The 22,532-nt window shown below is 39.3% G+C and overlaps 1 protein-coding gene across 3 annotated transcripts; it reads left to right on the forward strand.

The window, feature by feature from the left end:
* Nucleotides 1–779: 779 nt before the first annotated feature.
* Nucleotides 780–22,532, forward strand: ZDHHC7 (zinc finger DHHC-type palmitoyltransferase 7). Of its 3 annotated transcripts, none has more exons than XM_061475083.1 (7): nucleotides 780–942; nucleotides 11,039–11,361; nucleotides 14,088–14,212; nucleotides 19,143–19,239; nucleotides 19,686–19,767; nucleotides 20,938–21,068; nucleotides 22,119–22,532. In XM_061475083.1, exons 2-7 carry the CDS (start codon nucleotides 11,056–11,058, stop codon nucleotides 22,293–22,295), a joined length of 918 nt encoding a protein of 305 aa, XP_061331067.1. In that variant the 5' UTR covers nucleotides 780–942; nucleotides 11,039–11,055; the 3' UTR covers nucleotides 22,296–22,532. The 3 variants fall into 3 exon arrangements, with proteins under 3 accessions (XP_061331067.1, XP_061331069.1, XP_061331068.1); XM_061475085.1 differs by lacking the exon at nucleotides 780–942 and adding an exon at nucleotides 7,730–7,769; XM_061475084.1 differs by lacking the exon at nucleotides 780–942 and adding an exon at nucleotides 10,507–10,544.

The raw sequence follows: 22,532 nt of genomic DNA on the forward strand, positions 1-22,532 counted from the left end.
TTAAAGCCATTCCCCTTGTCCTATCTCCACGTCCTTGTAAAAAGTCCACTTTTTATTTCCATATAAAACTAACTCAGCTACTTATGTTGTAGCCTAGAACGACCAACTTTAGTGAACATGCTCTTGACTTCCATGCCAAATAACCCTCCTGAAGTTAACACCTAAAAAACTATCCCCATGAAAACCTTTATAGGCATAAAGCAAAAACCCACCAGAACTGGAAGAACTGAAGTAAACCCCGCTGGGTCTGTACTTTGTTACGGCGGGTGGAGAGCGATGTGCTGCTGCTGGGGATGAGGGAGGGCTTCGAAAGGACGAGGAGGGCCTGAGCAGGGGTCAGCTCCCTGAGGCAGCAGCACCGCCATGGCTCACGCAATGACACGGTGAGCACGGCGCCGTGGCCGCGCTGCCGACAGGCCCCGTACCTTTACTCTGCACCCGAGTGAAGAAACGCAGTTTTACACCGAAAGAACCCAATTTTACCCTCGTATCACGAATTTTTATCAGTCAGAACGTTAGAACGCGAACCCTCCAGCGCCTCCCCTCACGTCCTCCTCCACCCACAGCGCCCTCCAGCGGCGCCGCCCCGCACACGCATCTCCCAGCCAAGGACATCCCGCTCGGGGCCGCGCATGCGCACACCAGGCCGTGCGCCTCTGCTCCGCTGTGCGCCTGCGCAGCTCTCCCACCGGGCAGCCCCCCTCCCCTCCCGCCTCCCAGCCCGACTCGGCGCTTGCGCAGTTCGCCGCGCCCGGCTTCCGCCCTCCGAGTGCTGCCCTTCCCGCTTCCGGGAGTCCTCGGTTCCTCGGGGCGCACGGCAGCGGGCACGGTGGCGGCGACGGCGGCGGCTGAGCGGCGGGGGCTCGGCCCCGGCTCGCCCCACCGCACCGTCGGCACGGCGCCAGCCGCAGCGCTGAGGGCAGCGGGGCAGCCGCCGCTGAGGTAAATCCAGTCCCGTTCCCTTCCCGGGCTACCGTCCCCTCACCGAGCCGGTTCCCCTTAAGGTCCTCCCTTTGCCCTCTCCCCGTGGAGAAGGAGCGTGGGGGCCCTGGCGAAGGACGGGTGGGGAAGGTTATCGGGCTCAGCCGCTTCTCCGGGCAGGCTGCCCCTCAGTCCGCGTCCTTGCTGACGCTCGGTGCCAGGTCTTAACGGGGTGTTTCGGTGTCCTGCCTGTGCTTGTGCCTCTGTTCGGGTTATTTAAAACTGAAACCTGTCAGCAGCCATGGAAACAAGCTGAGGGAAGCGTCCCTGTCCGCCAGCACGGCTGTGTTGTGGAGTCGCAGCTGCCGCCTTGGGAAGCTGGAAGGAAGGGGGAACAGCAGCCGCTTTTCGGTGATGCCCTGGCGCTTGCTTTAGGGAGTTTTGCTGATTTCTGTGGTGCTGGTTGTCTTTATTTCCGGGAGGCAGAAGCGGAGGTTGGAGGAAGCGGGGACGCAGATAGTTTGTACTCTGAGAAACGGGAGGGTAGGTTCGTACAGCACAGCACGCATGTGGTCTGCGCCGTAGAAAAAAGGATTGGGAAAGCGTTGGCTATTTCCAATACTATACATACAGTTGTATAATGGTGTCAGGATGCTGAATTACAGTGATGTAACTGCTCGCTTTGCTGAAGGCATAATTAGGTTGAAGCCACTGTGACTGTTCATATTAACAGATCTTTTGAAGTGGGTGCAGATGAAACAGAGACGTACTGATTCATTAGTAGGTTAAACTGATGTGAGATTTCAGTGTGCCTAGATTAGACTTAAATATCTGAAACCTGTTTGTTGCTGAAAGAATCTGATAATACTTTTCATATCTAAAACTTTCTTGTTTTTGCTCTAATGTAATGTATTTTCTATCATATATATCTGAAGTATTTCTTGCTTATGCCTTTTATGAAAACATAGAACTTTTAGGGAATTCTGCAGCAGCTGAAAGACTGACAATGAAGAATGAAGTGTGAGGCTTTATCTCATGACAAATCATTGAAACAAAGGCTTGAATAATCTTTTAATGAATACTGAAAATTGCTGGTGAAATTAGTTGAATTTTGATCTATGGCATTACTTTTTGAGCCTGGAAGAATCACATGTGGATGTGGATATAACAGCTGACAGAAAAATGTGCTTGCCAGCCGTATATCACAGTGCAATGAGTGTGTGCGATACCCAAGCTACCCTCATTCAGTGTGAGGGTATAGCACATAGATATATGTGCTATAATTAAAGCATATATACCTTTAAATATAATTAAATAATGATATAATAAATATTATTAGTAGTAATATTTATTATGTATATTCATAAAAAAATGATAATAAATGTTAATATAGTTGAGTAAGAACTTTTAAATAAATAGACTTTATTAAACATAATAAATATGAGTAAAGTAAAAAAATAAATTTGAGTAAAGCAAAAAACTAGAATTAAAAAATTATAGTCTAAAGTAGAATGTGATTCACTCAGTTGCCCTTGGCAAAGAAGTAAAATTTTCTATTTCCACTTAACAATACTGATACTGATTTAGGCATCTAGCTCTCTGGATTTTAATCTGAATTGGAATCTGTGGCCCTATTCCAGAAGATGTAAGATACAAAACCCAGACATAGACTGTGTTCATGTCTTGCTCTCAGATGAAGGTTATTTTTTACCTCAGAAGTGCCCCTGTCCTTTCTGTTGGAGCTCAGTGAATTCTTTGTGTATCAGATATAGTGCAGGGGAAAATTGCTTATCAGAAAGATACCATGCTGAACAATGCTTGTGGAAAAGTGATTTGGTATCACAAATCTACTGTTTATTTCTGATAGCAGAGCTCTTTAATTCCTTTTATAAGTACACATTCTGAAGACATGTCTAGATGTTTTTTTCCTTTCATTTTGCATAACATGTTTTACCTTGAATTCTCATTGCTGGGTTTTGAGAATGTTTATAAATATGCTATTGCCATAACACCTTAAGTAATTAGAAGACCAGCTTCTGTGCAAGACATCCATACTTATGCTTAAATACTTCTTGTGTATACCCTTTTTCTGAGATTTATTTAGAAGCAGTATATCCTCTTTTAAAGCTGAGAAGAAGCAACTCCAGTGTTTTCCTATGGCCTGGCATTTGGTGTGTAATAAGACACTGGCGTAAGGAGAATTATTACAATAGCTTGAAACTTGACTGTGTTGGAATTGTACTTACTGAAGATTGTCTCTTGAATGTGTTGCCAGGTGTTTGCATATAAACAGCATTGCATTAATTAATTGTTTCCACTGTAAAGTGTCATTGTGCTTGCTGTAGAGCAGATGTGGGTCAGTATAAAGAAGGGCTATGAGGCATAAACAAGAAATTCATGAGGTATGTACCATATTTAATATATCAAATATATGCCATGTTTATGGTACAAAATATATTAAGTTAGAGCAAAAGCAACAAGGATTTAGTGAGATGAAGAGCTATGCCACTGCAGGTACGAGATAGACTTGGGAATAAATTGGTAGCACCACTTTGGGGTTGTATCATGGGTTGCCATCATAAGCTATTTCAGCTGCTACTTTCCAGAACTATGTGCTCTGTGTTAGGAACTGTCGTGGTTTAAACCCAGTCAGGTAAAAAAAACAGGTATGTCCCAGATTCTTGAAATTGGGCATATCTCTTTGTAATTTCAGATAGCAGAGGTTGCATCTGTTGGGGCAAATTGGAAATGTAGTTGATGGACTGGTTCTTCTGAATACTTGTTACCCTGTCCTGTCTCACATAATGGCTGCTGAGAGAGGTCAGTCCTGAAGCCCTAGCAGAGGTCTTGTTGTACAGAGCTGGGCTGCTGCTGGGGCTGAGCTAAAGGGTTTTCAGTGCTTTCACTGCTTGATGTAGTTATTAGAGTTGTTTTATTTGTTGTGAGGCTGTTTGCTAGACTAGCCACTAAGAAGTTGAAAGAAACCACAGTTTACTTATTAAATGGCTTTGCAATTTGGATTGCATGTATCTGTAATAAAAAGTATGCTCTTCACCTCTAGACATTATCTGATGGATATTTATCTGTCAGCAAGGAATGGTCCAAATTGCCCATGGTATTGGATGCAGTAGTAGGTGTGCCCATGAGCTTCACTTAAAAATTCTGCAGTTATTGAAGTTAATGTTTACGCTGTAACCTTTTAATGAAATTACAGTTTGGTGATTTTGATTTGCCACCAGTGCAGTGCTTTTTAGGTAGGACTTAAATCCATTGTATGTAAGTGCTGTGTGTGCAATATCTGTTCCTGTCCCTGCAATTACTGACCTCTTATCACTGTGCAGTCCGAAATGTTGAAATAATATTTATCTGCATCATAACTGAAATATGAGGATTCTTATGAATCTGTCCACTGTATAGTATGAAGGAAAAAGTGACCAAAAAGATTTAGGCTTTGACAGCTGATGGATTTTTAGCCTGTATATAAATTCGTATCTGTATATCTCTTTTTAAAAAGTAAAATAAAATTTTCCTGCAATGTTTTTTGTTTCTTCTTCAAAAAATAGCAGGGAAAAGAGCTGTGCTTAACCCTGAGGTGCCCTTTTTGTTTAATTGACAGTACTGGGGCCTCATGATACAATAGTTGTATTATATCATTTGTCTTCCTAATGCCCTTGGTAACCTTCTTCCAGTAAACACAGGGAAGGAAGGCTTACTCTTGCAGTAGATCATTAGCGCCATTGGAAAACAAAACATCTTAGGCACAGCCATTTTACAAGACATCTTTACAGTGATCGTGAGTTTTGTAATGTAACTTCTTCAAAAGTTTGGTGTTTTGTTTTTTTATTTCAATAATACATCTGCATTCGAGTCTGCATTTCATTAACAGTGAGGTGCAGGTCAGGTGAGGTATTCTCAACCTGAGAATTTCAAATAACCCCTAAGAGTGGAACTGCATTGGATCAGGTTTAATGTAATCACCTGTGCAAACAGATGATGTTTTGCATGAAACATTGGATAATTAGATAATTAAAAGGTCATTAAATAATTAAAAGGTCAAATTAAAAGCAGTTGCTTGGCATATTAGATGTTGAAGTGTAATGCGTTGTCTTGGCGGCTTGTTCTTTAAGAATACAACAGAGACTCAATGTAAATTTGGTTAGGACAGGCACTGAAGCAAATAAATGATTGTTCTAAAGGAAAGCTGTGAGAATCTCAGTGGGGATGCTTAGCTCTTCATAAAGTCTAAATGCTTTTCAAACATTGATCCTCTTTCCCTTGAAGGAAGCCAAGGCAGGGGGTAATCTGGGGTGTAGGCAGCTGGAGAGGAGAGCAACATGCAGGAGCAGGAGAAGGGGAAATTACATGAGAGTGACTAAATCTATTATTCTCGCAAAAGCTGAACTGTGGCACTTCCACATAAACCAGTAACCAATGAGGCTATGGTAACTGCCGAAATTTGGCATAGAATTGCATTTAGGATTAGGGAGCCAACTGAAAAAATCATGTCCCTGTCTTCTCAATAAATTCTCTGTAACAGTTTGGAATGATTACTCTGACTTCTAATATTTCACCTGCGGAGGCTTAGAGTTTCATCTTCTATTGCTTGTCATCTTCAGCTCGAAGAATGGGTGGATGACACTGCAAATTAATGTGATACACTCAACTTCTTTTTGTGTGCTTCTGCTTAGCTTCCACTAAATGCTATGTCAGTGACAACTTAATGATTGTGGATTTCAAAATGTTGTGAGAACTGGTTTAACAGAAGTATAAAAGCTTATTTATAAGGCAAAAAAGAAAGCAGTCAGTAGCTTCATGCAGTTATATGTGCATAATCAGTGTTTGCATTACTGTGTAGGCTTGCAGTAGAATATGTGAGTTTGTTTAAATAAGAGGCTTCTCATTTTCAGGGGAAGTCTGCATTGGTATAACTCCTATTGAATTGGGAAAATTTGAAAATATATAGTGAAGAACTCCAACAGTAATGTTGTTTTGAATACCTTTTTCTAACAAGTTAGTTTTGGATGCTTTCATTTACAAGTAGTAAGTGGTGTTGTATTTTCTATCGCTGTTAAATGTCGGAATCCTTTTGTTTCTCTCAAAATATATTAATTTAAATTAACCATCCAAATGAAAGAGTAATGCTTTCATGTCACAAAGTTTATTTTAAATACTAGAAAATAAAAGAACTGAAGAAATAAACCTAGGTACTTGTTTAGCCAGCTTTAACAAGATGCATTCCAAGTTCCTACTCTAAGCTATAAAATAAAGCAAGAAAATCTTCCTTAATCATGTATTGGGGATTTAATTGGAGACAGATGTTATGATTTGCAGCAGTAGGACTGGGTGAGACAACAGCAGTGGCAGTCAATGTTGTTGCATACAACAGGGCTCCCAACTTAATTTGACAGAAACCAGTGCTTCACCACTTTCTGTGCATCATGCGTGTGGTCGCTAACTTTTCCAGTCAGAAAGTTAGGACCACATCTTTTCTGTTCTCTTCTCCAAATAGAAATCTAACTCAAAGTTTTGTGCTGCATTCACACTCCAGATGTCATGTGGTGATTTCCAAAAGTTGACTGCTAAAATTTTCAAACTAGTACCTGGTTTTCTAGCTAAAATAAGTTCATTGTCCTCTTCTTTCACTATGAAAAACGAAATCTTCTACACTTTTAAGACTACTAATGAGCACTTACTTTGCACAGTCTGTGTTGGATGTAGATATTGTGTCCTTGTGAAAAGGAAGGGGTATAATTCAAGATTGTGGAACATTTGTATTGTCAAATTAAGTATGGTTAGAACAGCTCATGGTAGCATTTCAGTCCTTATACTGATTTGTATGTCATAGGTTGTATGGTGATTATTTGTATATATGGTGGAATTCTAGCAAAGAGAGCTTTCTAAGTGTATATTCTTTTTGGCGTAGTTATGGGCTGTTTTCTTTTATATGCGTTTTCTTTTATATATTAATTTGAGTTAAAACATTTTTTTCCTATCTCATCATACAATTATGGAAATAGTGGTAGGCGTGTATACTTGTTAGTAATACTCTGCTACCAAAAAGCTTGCTGTAAGTTCTAAAGACAAATAAGATTATTATTTTTTGCATATTCTACCTCTTAGACATACAGGCATGGGAAACAAGAAAAGCAAGTTGGCCTTTGGATTCATTATTTTGTAGTGCTAAAACCTGGATATGCAGCAAAACCAGTGAACAAGACAAATGCAGAGTTACTTGAAACAGTGTTTAGAGTGTTTTAGTTTTGTTCTTTGACAATCTAAAAGTTTTTTTTTCTTCTTGATCAGAAGTTTGATTGCTGTACGTACATGCAGCGTATTTCAAAGTACTGCTATCTATATATATATAATTTGTGCTTAACACTGTTTTCCTGATGAAACCAGAGTGCTTTACTGATCAGTTTATTCATGATATCTTTTCAGATTACATCAGCTATGACTATGTGAATAGCCTAGGATAGCCCAAAGGAAGGACATGATGTCAGAATAACATAAAACATTTGTGAGGTATGTGGGTTTTTTCTGTTGTGCTAAAAATTTCTTGGTTGTCTTTAATACAGTTAAATAAAACGAGAGCAGTAATTTAATGCCATTTCATTTGTATGCAAAGGAGTTGCTTGCAGAATTGATCTAAAAAGTCACATTTGTTGTGACATACATAAATACAGATATATTACTTTCAGAATTACTTAAGGTAACTTGTTGATTTGAGCAGCTGAAAACTTGCCCTGGTTGAAAAAAAATTATTTGGTTTTTTTTTTCTCCTGCGGTGTTGCACCTTAGCTAGGAAGAATTCCAAATTTGTGTTCTGTAAGAAGTTTCATAATTGGGAGGTTGGTTTCAAGTCATTGATGCCTCTCAAACAATTGAAAACATCTGGGTAATGCTGCTTACCTCTTTAGGAGAAGTTTGGCTTTTTGGAGCCTTTGTTGGGTATTTTGTGTGTCTGCTAACTTTGCTGTCAGCCCCTTATATACTTCAAAGCTTAATTGAAAATCTATTGTAGATACTTTTTTTTTTTGTGGTTTCTTCTTTTTGAGAGAGAAAAGGTTAGACAAAAGCTTTTGTTAAAAGTTTTATATGCCCATTGTTGATGAAATAATAGCTGCATGTTCTAGCTGCTAAGTACGTAGGCTTCATGAAACTTGAATTTTCTTTTACAAGTCTTGACCACAAGGAGTGGTTGATGTCACAAAGTGCTATTGAAATGAATTGGCATGGATTGTAATTTTAACTGTAAACATACAGAAAGATTAAGATAATTGAAAGTGGCTGAAAAGTGGGCCTTACCTAGGTTAAGCTTGAATTGCTTTTAAGGGAGGTGAAGTTTTTTTCTTTTTTAAGGTATTTTTCTAGTATGTGAACCTTCTTCCATGGCTTAGATAGCTGCATTCTGGTAAGAGAGGGGACTTTGGTGTAAAACAATAAACCCACAAAAAAAAAAAAACAACAAAAAAAAACCCCAACAACAACTCTCCCCCCCCCCCCAAAAAAAAAACAACACAGAACCACAAAAAACCCAATGTGTGGATAGAGAACAGTGTAACTCCTAGAAATTTTAATACTGCATTGTTAGCGGTAACATCCAAGCACCAATGTTGTCTTTCAGTTTGTTCTGTTTTAGAGCCAGAAAATGTAGCCCACACTTAACTGTGTTCTATGAGCATCTCAGCTAGTTATTTTAACTGTTGCTCTGGGATCTCTACACTGCAATCTGCATGTACTTGTTTTCATTTCTAGTCTCTTGGATTATTCCTGCCTAGTTCTAGCATTAAAGCTTAAAGATCAGAAGGATTTACTGGGCAGAATGTAGTTATCTGATTCCTGTTAGATAGGACCGGGAGTTTTTAAAGGGTTTAGAAATACGCAGCTTAATCTGCAAACTGTCTTAGTGTAAGAGGCTCTTTACCTTGTAATGGACACTTTGACCATTTTAGACTAACAAAGTGGTCCTATATTCAAGGTCGGGGGATGTAAATTCAAGTGCCATAATTCCTACCAGTAGGCTGCCTTAACAAGAAATAAAAATGGAGACTTCTGCTTGGCTGTCATAAATCAATATAAATGCTTTCAAGTTTCCCTCACTTGTGGCCTTTAGTTGTATGAATCAATATGAATTTTAGAGCACAGTATACTTCTAAAGTAGCAGGATATTCTTGATGCATAATGTTAAAACTTTATTTTGCCTCCCATTGGTTGAAAGCACTTCAGTTCTGTCTGGAAAATAGTGCTGTTTTCGAGGTTTCAGGTTTTTGTTCCATGCTGGAACCCCCATAAAGTCCTAGAAGGGTTTTCATGAAATTAATTAAATGTGTTTTTTGAAAATCTGATTCATATTATCCATTGCCATGCTAATTTAACCACTACCATTTGTTTTCCTGAAGGTTGGTCTGATCTGGGTGAGTTTTGTAAGTTATCCAATGTATCTTTGTGTCAGGTTTGTGGTTTTTTTCAATGCAATAGCACTTTTGTCAACAAATGTAGCTGCTTACTAACTTGCAGTGTTTTTTGTTGTGAACAATGTACTAAACAGCTTTATTTCCCTTCTAAGTTTCCTTCTGCTCTTCCCAGGGCTGCTGGAGCAGTATGAAAAGCCAACAGTTTGGTGCCATTACTTGCTGTGTTCTGAGAGACAGGGGTTGTAATTTAATGCCATTTTAGTTTGAGATAGAAGAAAGAGGTTACATTTTGGACAGAAGAGGAAGAATGGTTTACAGGCACAACAAAATGGAAACAGAACCATTCAAAAATCACTTTGTCAAGCATTGAAGTTGCATGATTGTGGTGGGTTGACTCTGTGTGGATGCCAGATGCCCACCAAAGCTGCTTTATCACTTCCCACATCAGGGGGGAGAAAAATATAACCAGAGGCTTGTAGGTAGAGATTAGGACAGAGAGAGGTCACTCACCAGTTACCATCATGGGCAAAACAGACTCAGTTTAGGGAAATTGGTTTAATTTATTACCAGTCAAATCAGAGTAGGATAATGAGAAATCTTAAAACCACCTTCCCCCTACCCGTCCCTTCTTCCTGGCCTCGACTTTACTGCCTATTTGTCTACCCTCCTCCCCATCACTGGCTTGTGGTGGTTGTGGTCAATTTATCACACGTTGTCTCTGTGGCTCTTTCCTCTTCAGGAGAGGACTCATCACTCTTCCCTTGCTGTAGCTAGAGTCCCTCCCACAGAAGAGAGTCTTCCATGAACATCTCCAACATGGGTCCTTCCCATGGACTGCAGTTCTTTATAAACTACTCCAGCATGGGTCCCTTCCCTGGGGTGTAATCCTTCAGGAACAGACTGACTGCTCTCGCACGGTTCCCTTGCAAGGTCACAAGTCTTGCCAGCCAGCCTGCTGCATCGTGGGCTCCTTTCTCCACAGGGCCACAGATTCTGCCAGGAGCCTGCTCCAGCATGGGCTCCCACAGGGACGCAGCCTCCTTCGGGCATTCCCCTGCTTCAGTGTGGGGTCCTGCACAGGCTGCAGGTGGATACCTGCTCCACCGTGGACCTTCATGGACTGAGTGGCACAGCCTGCCTCCCCGTGGGCTGCACCACGGGCTTCTCCTTTGTCACTGACCTTGGTGTCTGCAGAGCTGTTTCTGTCCTGTATTCTCACTTCTCTCTCTGGCTACAGTTCCACAGTTTTTTTTTACCCCCCCTGTTAAAATATGTTATAGCGGAGGTGCTACCACTGTCACTGCTGGGCTTGGTCTTAACCAGTGGCAGGTCTGTCTTGGAGCAAGCTGCGTTGGCTATGTTGGACATAAGGGAAGCTTCTAGCAGCTTCTCCCGGAGGCCTGTAGCCCACCTTCTATCCAAGCTTTGCCATGCAAACCAAAGTGATAAGAAAAGAAAGTTATGGTATTATAAAACTCAGAAAATTGCTTACAAAATTGTTTATGAAACTTTGTAAATTAGTGTCTTTTGATTATAGAAATAGTTCATATCTGTGTAGTCATAGAATTGTTCAGGTTTTGATTAAAAAAAAAATCTCAGTAATCTATTTTCAACTGGTTTTATCTTACACAAATAATAGACGAGAGCCACCTGTATTTCCAGTTTCCTCAAGCATAATAATGGTATATCTTTGCTTCCTGCAGGGCAAGGCCAGAAAACCATGCAGTCATCAGGGCACAGATTCCGTGATGTCGAGCACCACCCACTTCTTGCTGAAAATGACAGCTATGATTCCTCTTCCTCAGAGGCTGACATGGCAGAGAGGGTTTGGTTCATCCGAGATGGCTGCGGTATGGTCTGTGCTATAATGACATGGCTTCTGGTTGTCTATGCAGACTTCGTAGTGACTTTTGTCATGTTGCTGCCTTCCAAAGACTTTTGGTACTCGGTGATCAACGGTGTTCTCTTTAACTGCTTGGCAGTACTAGCTTTGTCATCGCATCTGAGAACGATGCTAACCGATCCAGTAAGTATGCAGTTGTTCTTTACATTGGATTGTTCTCTCATGTAGCTCATCGTCTGCGGAGATGTGGGCAAGTGGTATCAGTTGTCTCCTGCTAGGAAAAGTGGTATTAGATTCAAAACCCTCAAGGTGAAGGCAGATATCTGTACTTTTCCTGTTCTGTTGAAACTGTAAATAATATTTGACTTGAGGAGCAGGCAGTATAAAATTAAGAGGGAGAGGTAGGCTCATGGGAAATTTAGTTTATTTGTAAAATATTAACCCAGGTTCTGAAGAAGGTGATAGAGTTTTAGTCTTTTCTGTCCACATTTTATTACTTTTGTTTGTCAGATATATTTTTGAAACTTCATAAGAAGTTGTAGCTTCACCCTGTTATACTTTTTGAAATATATCTTACATTTATGGCACGTGAAAGAACTTTTAGAGGTAGACATGCTGTAAAACCTCAGTCATGTATTGGCATAAAGTAAGAGCTACTGTCATACATGATTCCATGATTACTGTGTTTAATTATGTGGAGTCAGTGGTATGGGAGATTTTAGCTGAACCCACTCTGGAAGGGTGTAGGTTTGAGAGATCTTGGAAGTACTCTTTTCTTAGGACTCTTGCTCTTCAACAGTTCAAGAGATTAAATTGTTTATTTTGTATTAAAATCTACTACTCTTTTAAGGGAATATATCTGGGGAGAGAAGGGTAACACTTCTGTTTTCTCCAGATTTTTGAGATGGTAACAGTGTATATGGAAGTTAGGGGAGTGTTCAAAAAAGCCAGGAGGGTATTGTAGTTAATGGTTTCCTAGGTCTTTGACTTACTTCTGAGCCCACACCCAGTGATGAAATGTGCCGACTTCTACAGACTGCAACAGCTAAGAAAGTTAATGGTTCAAGGATATATTGCTTAAGAATTCATCCTGGTAAAACTGTGTGTCTTTCTAGACCTATGTTGTTCTTTATGGCTAAAACATGATAGTAATTGAAATGAATCACTGCCTTTTTTTTTCACCACTCCTTTCCTTGTGACTCGCAGAGTGGAAGACATGATAGTGTAATAGGAACTATGATTGATGGAAAAAAGGAATAAACTGCCTCAAAACATATGAATAATATAAGTATTAAAATTGATTTTTTTCCTTATTGAAAGGAATTGGTGACTGTCAGAGACTGTGAAAGATGCTTTTGAAATAGAACATATTTTTATCAGCAAAATGCCAAAAGTACGGCCTGAAGTTACTGTCCTTAGTGACAGGTGAATAGGTGGATGTGCGATGTGTTTTATAAACACAGATTTACCTGTGTTTAGGAATTCTCTCTGGGATAATTCACCATGTTTACACCAAAGTATTCACTTCAGTGAGAACATTCATGTTGCGAAAAACACTTCAGCAATACAATGTGGGAGTTTCAGAAACTCTCTTTGAGTTTGTGCACTTCCAAAGGACAGCTGGCTCAAGGTTGAAGCACCACTTAGCCAAAGAGTTCATCTAGGGCAGAACTTGGGCTGTGCCTCAGGCAATACAAACACAAGATTGTTATTCCAGGACATACACAACAAAAACTTTCTGCCAGAGTAGAGGGGTGTTTTGCAATTGAATCCAAAGTGCCTCCTGTTTTCTTCAATTCTGTCCTACAAACTCCCTTGAGGTGTCTCTGTAAATTCATGGTGTTGCCAGTGGGCTCTTTTTGAATGAGAAATAGAGTGTTGCAGATGATTTAAGACAACCTGGAGAAGGCTATCTCTGTGTCATGTAAGGTGCTGGTCTGGAGGAGTTGGTACAGAAAGGCCACATTCATTTCACATTCCGGTTTATTTCACGATCACTTCCTGTCACAGATAAGCTTTTAGCTCTATAAATAAGCAAGATGACACTGGTAATGTCCATTATTTTCTTCTTACTAATCCAGAATTAGATTCTGATCTCACAAGGCTCTCGATTGATATTGTTACTGGAAGAAGCAATCCTGCCTACTTTTCCTGTCTGTTCCGTCATCTTCCTCATTGTGTTGAGCAGCTGCTAATGCAGCTCTGTGATGAGCAGCTCAGAGGACTAATCACTAAAAAAATAATTTATTTTCCTAATGGGTTATTTTTCTTTTGGATCAGTGCCTTCAGCTGTTTACCAGGTAGCTACACAAACTTCCACAGTTTGCAGAAGGCAGAAGATGACACTGGATGCAGAATAAAGAAGGCAGTGGTGGTTCATGCTAACAGTGTCCAAACTAAAAGCTTAAGTATAAAGTTAAAAAAGGTGACTGTTGCTTCTCAAAAACCTGTATACATAGGGCTAAATCTTGGATGCAGAGATTTGAAATAATATCTTTCAAGTAGTTGTTGATTTAAGTTTTGGGGATGTCTTGGCCTAATAATTGAATGTCACAATTAACATATGCTGCTGTAAGAAAGTATGTCTTCTTGTCAGCAAATATTGTACCCATAAAGCTTATATCTGCATGTAAAGATATTTTATGTATGCTGGTGACAACAGATTCTGTCAGAATTATGCTAATACTTGGCCACAGATGAGTCTTGCTGAAATGAAGGTGCATTTGAGGTCAAGCAGAGGTAATTTATGCGTTTGTAAATGATTCTGGCTTATAGCAGACTAGCTTTGAATAAATGAATTCATTTCAGCAATTATGCTGAGATTACTGGTACGAAGTCTATAAAATGTATTTTAAAACACTCTCAGACCATTTAAGAAGCTTTCTCTCCTTTAATTGATATTATTTCAGGGGGCTGTACCCAAAGGAAATGCCACTAAAGAATACATGGATAATTTGCAACTGAAACCAGGAGAAGTGATCTACAAGTGTCCGAAGTGCTGTAGTATCAAACCTGAACGTGCACACCACTGCAGGTATGCCATAGTTTTAAAGCAGTTATGCATATTGAGTCTTGGAATAATGTTCCTGATACTTATGTGGGGGGTTGTTTTCCACCACAGGTTCTTTTGGTATCCAGTAAACTTTCGAATTCATACATTGTGGAGTATTTTATGGATGTAATATACTATGGCCAAAAATGAATGTGGGTGATGGAAAAAAGCAAGAGACTCAGGAGCTTTTAAAAATAACCATACTGTGGTGTCTTAAATAGCGTTTGAATATTTTTTCCTGAGCATCATTGTAATTATTGTGCCATACTGTTGATAATGCAGGGCAAGGGAGAATCTCAAGGAAATTTATTTTAGAAGCTCATTTAAGAAACAAACGTCTCCTGCAGTTTAAATTAACAAAATACAGATGAGTTGTAAACTGTCGCTTTAATTTGTGTCTTGTCTTCTTTGTGTGTCACTTGAAGTTACATGTGAATTGTCAGATTATTTACCCAAAGTGGTGCACATAATTGTTTAAATGCATTTCTGCCTATTGAAGATTCATTTTAATAACCACAGAAGTGATGGTAATTTGAACTAAAGGAAGAGATAGTAAACATATACATTCTAATTCTCAGTCTTTTGAGTTTTCAGGAACTGTGGATATGCATTTGTAATGTTTATTGTGTGAGAGTTGAAAATAGATATGCCTGCATAATTAAGGCTTACATAAATATGTAAATGTTTCTGGTGGCTCTCTAGGTGTAAGGAGTGATATGTATTGAATTGTGTGGCATATTACAGTTAAGTCTGTGAGTTAGTGCCAATCAGAAGAACAGAGTGAAGTCTTGTCAGGACTCTGAAATTATTCTGTAAGTTTGTGCTTTCTAAATTAAATGTCTCAGTGTATGTTGCTTATCTTTGTGAGCAGTATGGCTGCAGAGCTATTTCCATTATAAATAACCAGCCACTGAAGTCTTGTTCTCTCAGATGTGAGTGGGCTTTTGTATCTGGAGTGTGAAGGGAAAAGTTCCATGTATAAATAGTCAAGTATAGAATTATCTTCAGCTAGTTTCTCTGTGTTGTAGGTTAGCTTTTGCATGGATGCATGTACCAGGCCTTCCTTCCTGGGCAGTGAGTTTGCTTCTGGCTGGTTTTATTAGCTTCAGTAGAGCATTACATGAAGACAGCTGTACCCACTGCTTGGTGGGCCTGGGGGTAGAAGCAGCGCAGCTGCTTTCTTGTGGCAAAATATAAGCTGCTAATCTCTGGGGATCTCAAACGGCTTTGTGCAGTCTGTTCATTGGCACTGTGTCCATGGGAGGCAGTAAAGGGACACCTGAGAGCCTCTGCTAAGTGTACATTGGACCTTAATAATTTTCTCAGCTTGAATTTAGGCAGGTTCCTAAGGGACTTTGCAGGTATCTTTGCGTTTTCCACATCTTCAGTCCTGATAGGATTTACTAATTTGGAAGTAGTCTTAAATGAAGGTATCTTACGTTATGCTCTGCATGTGGGCAGACAAGCTGGAGTACTGGAAAGCCGGGTTGTTCTCTCTGTGAGTAGTTAGACCCACATCTGTTAGACCTGGAGCTAACAGATGTTTCAGGTACATCTTTCAGTGTCCCTTGGGTACATTTGGGCCATCATCCTTGGCAGGCACTGTGTTATCTTGGATGTTCCAGTAGCCTGTGATCCCAGTGAAGGTGGTATTTATTGAAAAGTTATTTCTTCGTGGAAGAAGAATGAAAATTAAGTAGGGACTTCAGAGACGTTATTTACAGCAAGAATTTGAGCAAGATTTATTGTTAAAGCAGGGCAAGAATGGGTAGTGAAGGAAATCTGTGATACTTTCGAAGAGTTTCTTTTCAATAACCGGTGGCTTAAGGACCGAGCTTTGAATATCTTGTGCATTGTTTTACTTTTTATGCTGTGGTAAAATACACTGTGAGATGTTCCATGTAAAGGCAAAGGATGCATTCTGGTGCTTGTGCATTGTGTAACTGCCTTCACAGAACATCTGAAAGATGGCCAGAGCCTGAAAGCGTATCTGTTGTAAGCCTGCTGTCATGTTTTTCTCAGTAGTTGGATATCTGGTTTAATTGTCTTTGTTTCTTTTAATCTGATTCTTTGCCCTGGACTTAGCACTACAGTAGTTTACTGAATAGAAAAAAGGTTTGTTTGATTATACTGCCAACTTTTTATTGGCTTACAAACCCATTCCAAGGACATTAAAAGGGTGGTCTAGTCCCAAGTAGTCAAAGTGGCAATTTGCTGATGGAAGAGACTTGAAAATGGAAATTGAAGTTGGTTCCTGTTGGGAAATACTTGCACTCAAAGCCACAGTGTTTTGAGTAGTAAATTATTAACAGAAGAGACTCTTATGATGTATTTATGAAAATTGTTGTGCAATATTGTAGCGGGATTTCTTTTAAGGAAGAAAAATAAGTTTCATAATACACATTAGTGGTGGCAAAAAGAGCAAGAAACTTATTCACAGCTAAATAACTAGCCTCAGTGAAACACATTAAACTGAGATTTTACTAGGCAGTTAATGTTTTCAGCATAAAGAAGAGGCCTATCCTGAGTGAATGCTATTTCATTTTCACTGAAGGAGCACAGCTGTCATTATTTCTGGCCTATTCTGAGTGCCTTTGTTTGTGTGTGGGGAGCTGTTATCCAGAAACAAGTCACTGAGATGTCCGCATCAATCTTCCTGTGAATTTCTGTTATGCAGACCAGTTTCTCTTAAGCAATTAGCTGTGTCTTTCTGGATGTTACCTTTGGCATTCCAGTCTGTAACTGCATCTGCTGTTGCCGGAGTGCATTCAGCTGCAATGCCAAGCTGGAGAAGACTGTCCTTCTCCCACAGCTGCTTGTTCTCATTACCATTATTGCTCTTTCCTCTTGTGTAATGCATGAGTGTTCATACGCAGTGACATGACCCAGGTTCCAGCTCATAGAGTGACTTCCCCAAACTCTTGCTGCAAAAACATCTGTGCTTGGACAAGGAAAGGACTAGAATACAAGTGACGGGGGTAGGAAGAAGGCAGAACCACTGTGTTAAGCATTGCTGTGTGTTTGTTGGCTGGAAACGTTTGTTGAAGCGTGGTGTGAGATTAGAAAGGAAGGCAGGGTTCCAGACATCTGATGTCTTGGAGAACTCTTCGTGGGCTTGTGTGAAATACTGAATGAGCAAAAGTGAGTCCTGCCCACCTCACATCTTCTAATGTTTGGCTTGATTGAGTCTGTATGATTTTACTTAGTATTTCACATTAATATTCTTTTTAGAGTGATAGCGTATATTATGTGTTACGTTAAGAGGGTTGCACGGTTGTGGTAGCTGGGGTTAGGTCACCTTCCCACAGAGCTTGGGAAATTAATGACAGGCTGAACTTACAGGTAGCAGGCTGTGTGAAATGAAAATCTTTTGGTGAACCTTCTGAATGCCTTTCTTCAGTGATACTTGTTTCTTCTGCACTAGAGAATTGTTGTGGTGTTTAGTTATGATCTTGGGATTTTCATGTGTAACTGGCACTACCAGTTAAATTAGTAGCTAATATAAGTAGTTTAATTATTAGTGAAAAAGTAGTTTGCATGTGAGGATGAATTGTCTTTACCATCCATAAGAGGCAGTGGGAATGTAGGGGCTGGGTTATGGTAGCTAAGGGCAAAGTGAGCTTCAGAGGAGCAGTGAGATATTTGGGATTCTCCCATACAACCTCCACAGAAGTTCTGTTTCTTGCTGAATTACCTTAAAATCATGCATATATGATGACTTAAAAGTTATTTTATGCGTTGGAGCATTTATTTCCCTACACAAACACCCTTTTCTTCACTTTATTGACAGTCATCTGGCTTTGCTTCATGGCTTGTCACTGCAGCACTCACAGATACCAGACATAAATAAGCATGCATTAAAACCAGAGGATTTTGAATACTAATGCCTGCATTTTTTAGGCTTATTTGCCTTTGTAACTGCCAAAATGAAAATGCTCAATATTGTTTATTTTCTGCAGGAAAATCTGGAATGTTTTGTGTGTGGCTATCTTAAGCACAAAGCTAGGAGAATTCAGTATCAGTATTGCTTAAGCTGATGAACTTATTGGAAGACCCTCAACACATGTTGCAGCTGTTCTGTTTCTCTTCTCTAACTTTGTGTTTAGCTGCAGATGGACCTGAATATAAAAGAGTCCTCTGGTCGTGTATGCCTTAGCACATGTAAAATGGAGTTACTGAAGTATTTGACTTGTGGAAATACCCTTGACTCAGAACTGGGCAGCACCAAAGCAATTAGTTACAGAACTAACAAGGAACACCAGTGTTTAAATATTCATTATAAGAAGGCAAAGAATGTGTGCTGCTTATAGTTTCAATGTTTTTGTTTCATGTTTGAGAAGGTGAGGAGTGAACTTGTAAGCTGTTCTTCAGTTGAGATTTTGCTGGCATATGTTTACAATTGTGTGGCCAGTTGAAACCTTGATTTCTCTTTGAATATGTGAATTTTTTTCTTTCTTTCCATTTTTTTTTTTTTTGGTGATTCACAAACCAAATTTACAACTTAAAAGTCTGCAACCTTGAAGTAATTACTTTGTGTAAAATAGCTTCTACAGAAGGGAAGATTCTACTGAATCTACAAAGAAGTAAAACTTGCCTCACTCAGTGCCAGAAGTGTCTAAAACAAGTTACAGGATTCCCTCGATTGTATTTTTTTGGATAAGCAGTGATTTTCATGTTAATACTGTTTTTCGTATATGAAGAAAATTTTATGTACACAGTCAGTTCTGTAACAGCCAAAACCAGAGTTGTGAGTGAGCAAATAGTTTCTTTAAAGAAATGGAGATATAATAACTGTTAACAGTTTGACAAGAAAGAATACAGCACATCATCTTATGACCACTGGGTATCCTTGTTGCAATATTAAAATGTGAAGTACTGTTTCTCAATGGAAGTCTCTTTTTCTATCCCTCAGTATTTGCAAACGATGTATTCGAAAGATGGATCACCACTGCCCATGGGTCAATAATTGTGTGGGGGAGAAAAATCAGAGATTTTTTGTTCTGTTTACGGTAAGTGAAAAAAACAGCTTGATTTCAGTACAAATCTACCCTGATTATAACAGTTTTGATTGTGCTTAGTAGTAATTAATGGCTTAAGGGCACAATTGGGTTTTGTTGTTGGTTGGTTTTTTTTGTTTAATTCTATGCAAGAAATTATCCAAGAAGATACTTATACTCATTTTAATCTTGTACTCTTTAATATTGTTATTAACTGTGTTTTATGTAATAAGGATTAGTGAAATGGAGCTATATTTAGGGAGCTAATCCTTAAACTTTTGTTGTTACCCATGTTTTTAGATTTAAACTTACTTAGAATTTGGTTTTACATCATTTTGTTGAATTAAATATTGAAATAGGAAAGTGTATTTGCTGTGCAGTGGTGAAGGTTGGCTGGTATGAATGTCTGCTTTACTACCTGGCAGCAGTCAAAAGTAAGCACACTCTCTTATTTCCAGATGTATATAGCCCTAATTTCAGCTCATGCGCTCATACTGTGTGGTTTTCAGTTTTTCTCCTGTGTCCGAGGGCAGTGGACTGGTAAGCAAATACTTAACTTTCACTGTCATAATACAGCAGATATTAAGGGAAAGTTACACTTATTTTAGTCTCATGTATGAAATATTACAGGACTTCAGTCTTTTTAAAGTGAGGTCCTGAAAATATTTCATACTGGTTTCCTGTTTACCCAGCTCTGTCTCTTTTTGGTTACCTTTTAGACATTCACTGTAAGAGCTGTTTCCATATAGTAAAGAATTTGCTACCTCTGTAACAGGAAGTAAGCAGACAGCTGGTCCTCAGCCACCTCAGTGCTATATTACCTGAAACTGCCAGCTGGACTTTGGGTGTCACAGCACAGTTCTGTGAACAACAGAATTTCTTCCTTATTTTGTTACTGGAGCCAGCTGTGGGGCTTCTGTAGAAAAGAAATTTCCTAAATTGACCCAGTTGTTTGTTTAGGCCTCTGATTTGACTTTCTTAGTGTTCCAGTGTGCCAGAGCTCATTCTGACCTAGTGCTTTTGCCAGAAAATGGTTGATCATATGTTCTTCCTGATACCTGAAACAACAGGGGAATCCATGTGACTGGTTTTTGCTGAATATTCCATTAAATGGATGGAATCTTAGCCCTTTATTTTACTTGAAGCATTCTGCTTTCTTTATACTATCCCATTTCTTCTTTCTTTAACTATAATCAATTGATCAGTTGTTCTCCCAAGATGTAAGTTTTAAGTCTGAATTTGCTTACTTTGTGTAGGGATTAAAATAGTAATAGGAATTGCAGCAAAATGGGACATCTTGCTAATATTAACTAGCAAGTCAGAGCTGGCAGTGGTGGTTCTTGCAGTGTTTGTCATGCATGAAACTTCAAGCTGCTCTCATCTTTATATATGTGCAGTTCTGAGTACTTAAATTGTCTCACGTGCAAACATTTATTTGATATCCTTGAAATACTGAGGCAGGATTGCAGCAATGCAGTACCATATGCTTTATAGGAAGCCAAAAATGTTACTTCCATAAAATTCTTTATTTCCTTGGGCAGCAAGTATAGCTGCTGCCTTGCTAGAAATTAGAAATTTGTTTTAATTGTTGAAAATACTTTTTCAGCTGCCAGATATTTAACTTTTATTGCTGTTTGTTGAAGAGATATCTTAGCATGAACATGCTCTGTAGACATTTATTTATTATAACTACATATATCATTTTCACAGAATGCAGTGACTTCTCACCACCTGTAACTGTGATCCTGATGATCTTCTTGTGCCTTGAGGGTTTTCTGTTTCTCACTTTCACTGCAGTCATGTTTGGCACCCAGATCCACTCAATATGCAATGATGAAACGGTAAAGACCTCTACTTTCATATGCTGTAACAGTTATTTTAGGAAGATGTGATTAGATGATATTTTATTTGATGAAGGCAGGCTCTTGCTTTGCAAAAAACCTCAAATCTTCATTTTTATTTTCTGCAGTTTTAAGGATTGAAATACTTTGTTGGGATTTGCTTTTTAACAAGAGTTCTTGCATTATTTGCTTTTCTGACCTAAATCTTATAATCAGGTTTTCAATTAAAAGCACTGCACAGATTTTGACCTCAGTTTGGTCTTTCACTTCTCATCTGTCACAAACTCCTGATACCTGCTGTGAGAAATGTCTGCTCTTCTCAGGCTTACACTTAAACTAGGTATCTTGCATCAACCCTTCAGGCTTTCCTCTACTTCTGATACACTTTGTATTAGAGTATCACCATACTTTGGACCTTTGGTTCCCCTGCCCTGCAGTGTTAAGCCTTGAGATGTTTTGTAATGGGTTATTGACTGGAAACAGAAGGAATTTGAATCTGGTGGCTGCTCAGAATTTTCTCATGTGAGGCTGTTTAAAAGTGTATTTCTGTATTGAAAAGTAGCTGTGAAAAAAAAAAAAGGTAAATATCAAGCCTTTGTCAGTGGGAAGAAGAAATGATCATCAAAATAGTGCATTTGGGAGAGTAAGCCTAGCTTCAGTAATTGCAGTACAAGAGCCTTCTTGGAAGCTTTATTGTCTCATTTCATTAACCATGTAAACAACTTCTAGTGTAAGTATATTCTGTGTAGATCCTCTACTGTAACATCAGCTTTTCTGGTCATTTTATCTTCCAGTTTGAGGGGGGAAGAGGTAGAGGTAGACCAGCCTCCTTGCACACATTTTATGTTCTAAGTCTTCGGCCCTGTTCCTACAGGGCTAAATCAGCCACTCTTATTTCTTCCTTACTAAGTAGGTAATAGTAAGAAACTGATCAGCTCACTAGCTATACACTGAAAAAATGCGAAATAGTCATCAGTTTCAGTAAATGCTATTAGACTTTCCTAATCTGTGGACCTAACGGTGTGTTGCTCCATGTCTGTTTATATACAGGAGATTGAAAGACTGAAGAGTGAAAAGCCAACATGGGAGCGAAGACTACGTTGGGAAGGAATGAAATCTGTTTTTGGGGGTCAACCTTCACTCCTGTGGATCAATCCTTTTGCAGGGTTTCGAATCAGGCGACTTCTACTGAGAGCAAAGAAAGGAGGACCTGAGTTTTCTGTTTGAGTCTAGTTATGCTGAATTTAGGAGAATACTATATAATATTTATTTTGGGGCCAGAGAAGGCTGTCTACATATAATCTGTGACCAGGTGAAACTGATATCGGACATTTGCTTGTAGCAAGCAGAGTTTTATACGTTTATTGTCACAGACATCTCATTAACGTTCAGAGACGTGAACTGGATCTGTAATGGTCTTAACAGCAAGATAACAAAGGAAAAGCACGTGGTCACACTAAAGAA

Source organism: Pezoporus flaviventris, unplaced genomic scaffold (assembly GCF_033815535.1).
Source record: "Pezoporus flaviventris isolate CSIRO_AGI_PZ_B2104156 unplaced genomic scaffold, CSIRO_AGI_Pfla_v1 ptg000082l, whole genome shotgun sequence".
NCBI lineage: Eukaryota > Metazoa > Chordata > Aves > Psittaciformes > Psittacidae > Pezoporus > Pezoporus flaviventris.

What these genes read in the sequence shown, in the direction of transcription:
- ZDHHC7 (XM_061475083.1), top strand. Translation starts at nt 11,056, where the DNA reads ATGCAGTCATCAGGGCACAGATTCCGTGATGTCGAGCACCACCCACTT. An exon ending in GAACGATGCTAACCGATCCA is followed by an intron (nt 11,362 to 14,087) that starts GTAAGTATGCAG and finishes ATATTATTTCAG; the next exon opens with GGGGCTGTACCCAAAGGAAA. An exon ending in CAATATGCAATGATGAAACG is followed by an intron (nt 21,069 to 22,118) that starts GTAAAGACCTCT and finishes GTTTATATACAG; the next exon opens with GAGATTGAAAGACTGAAGAG.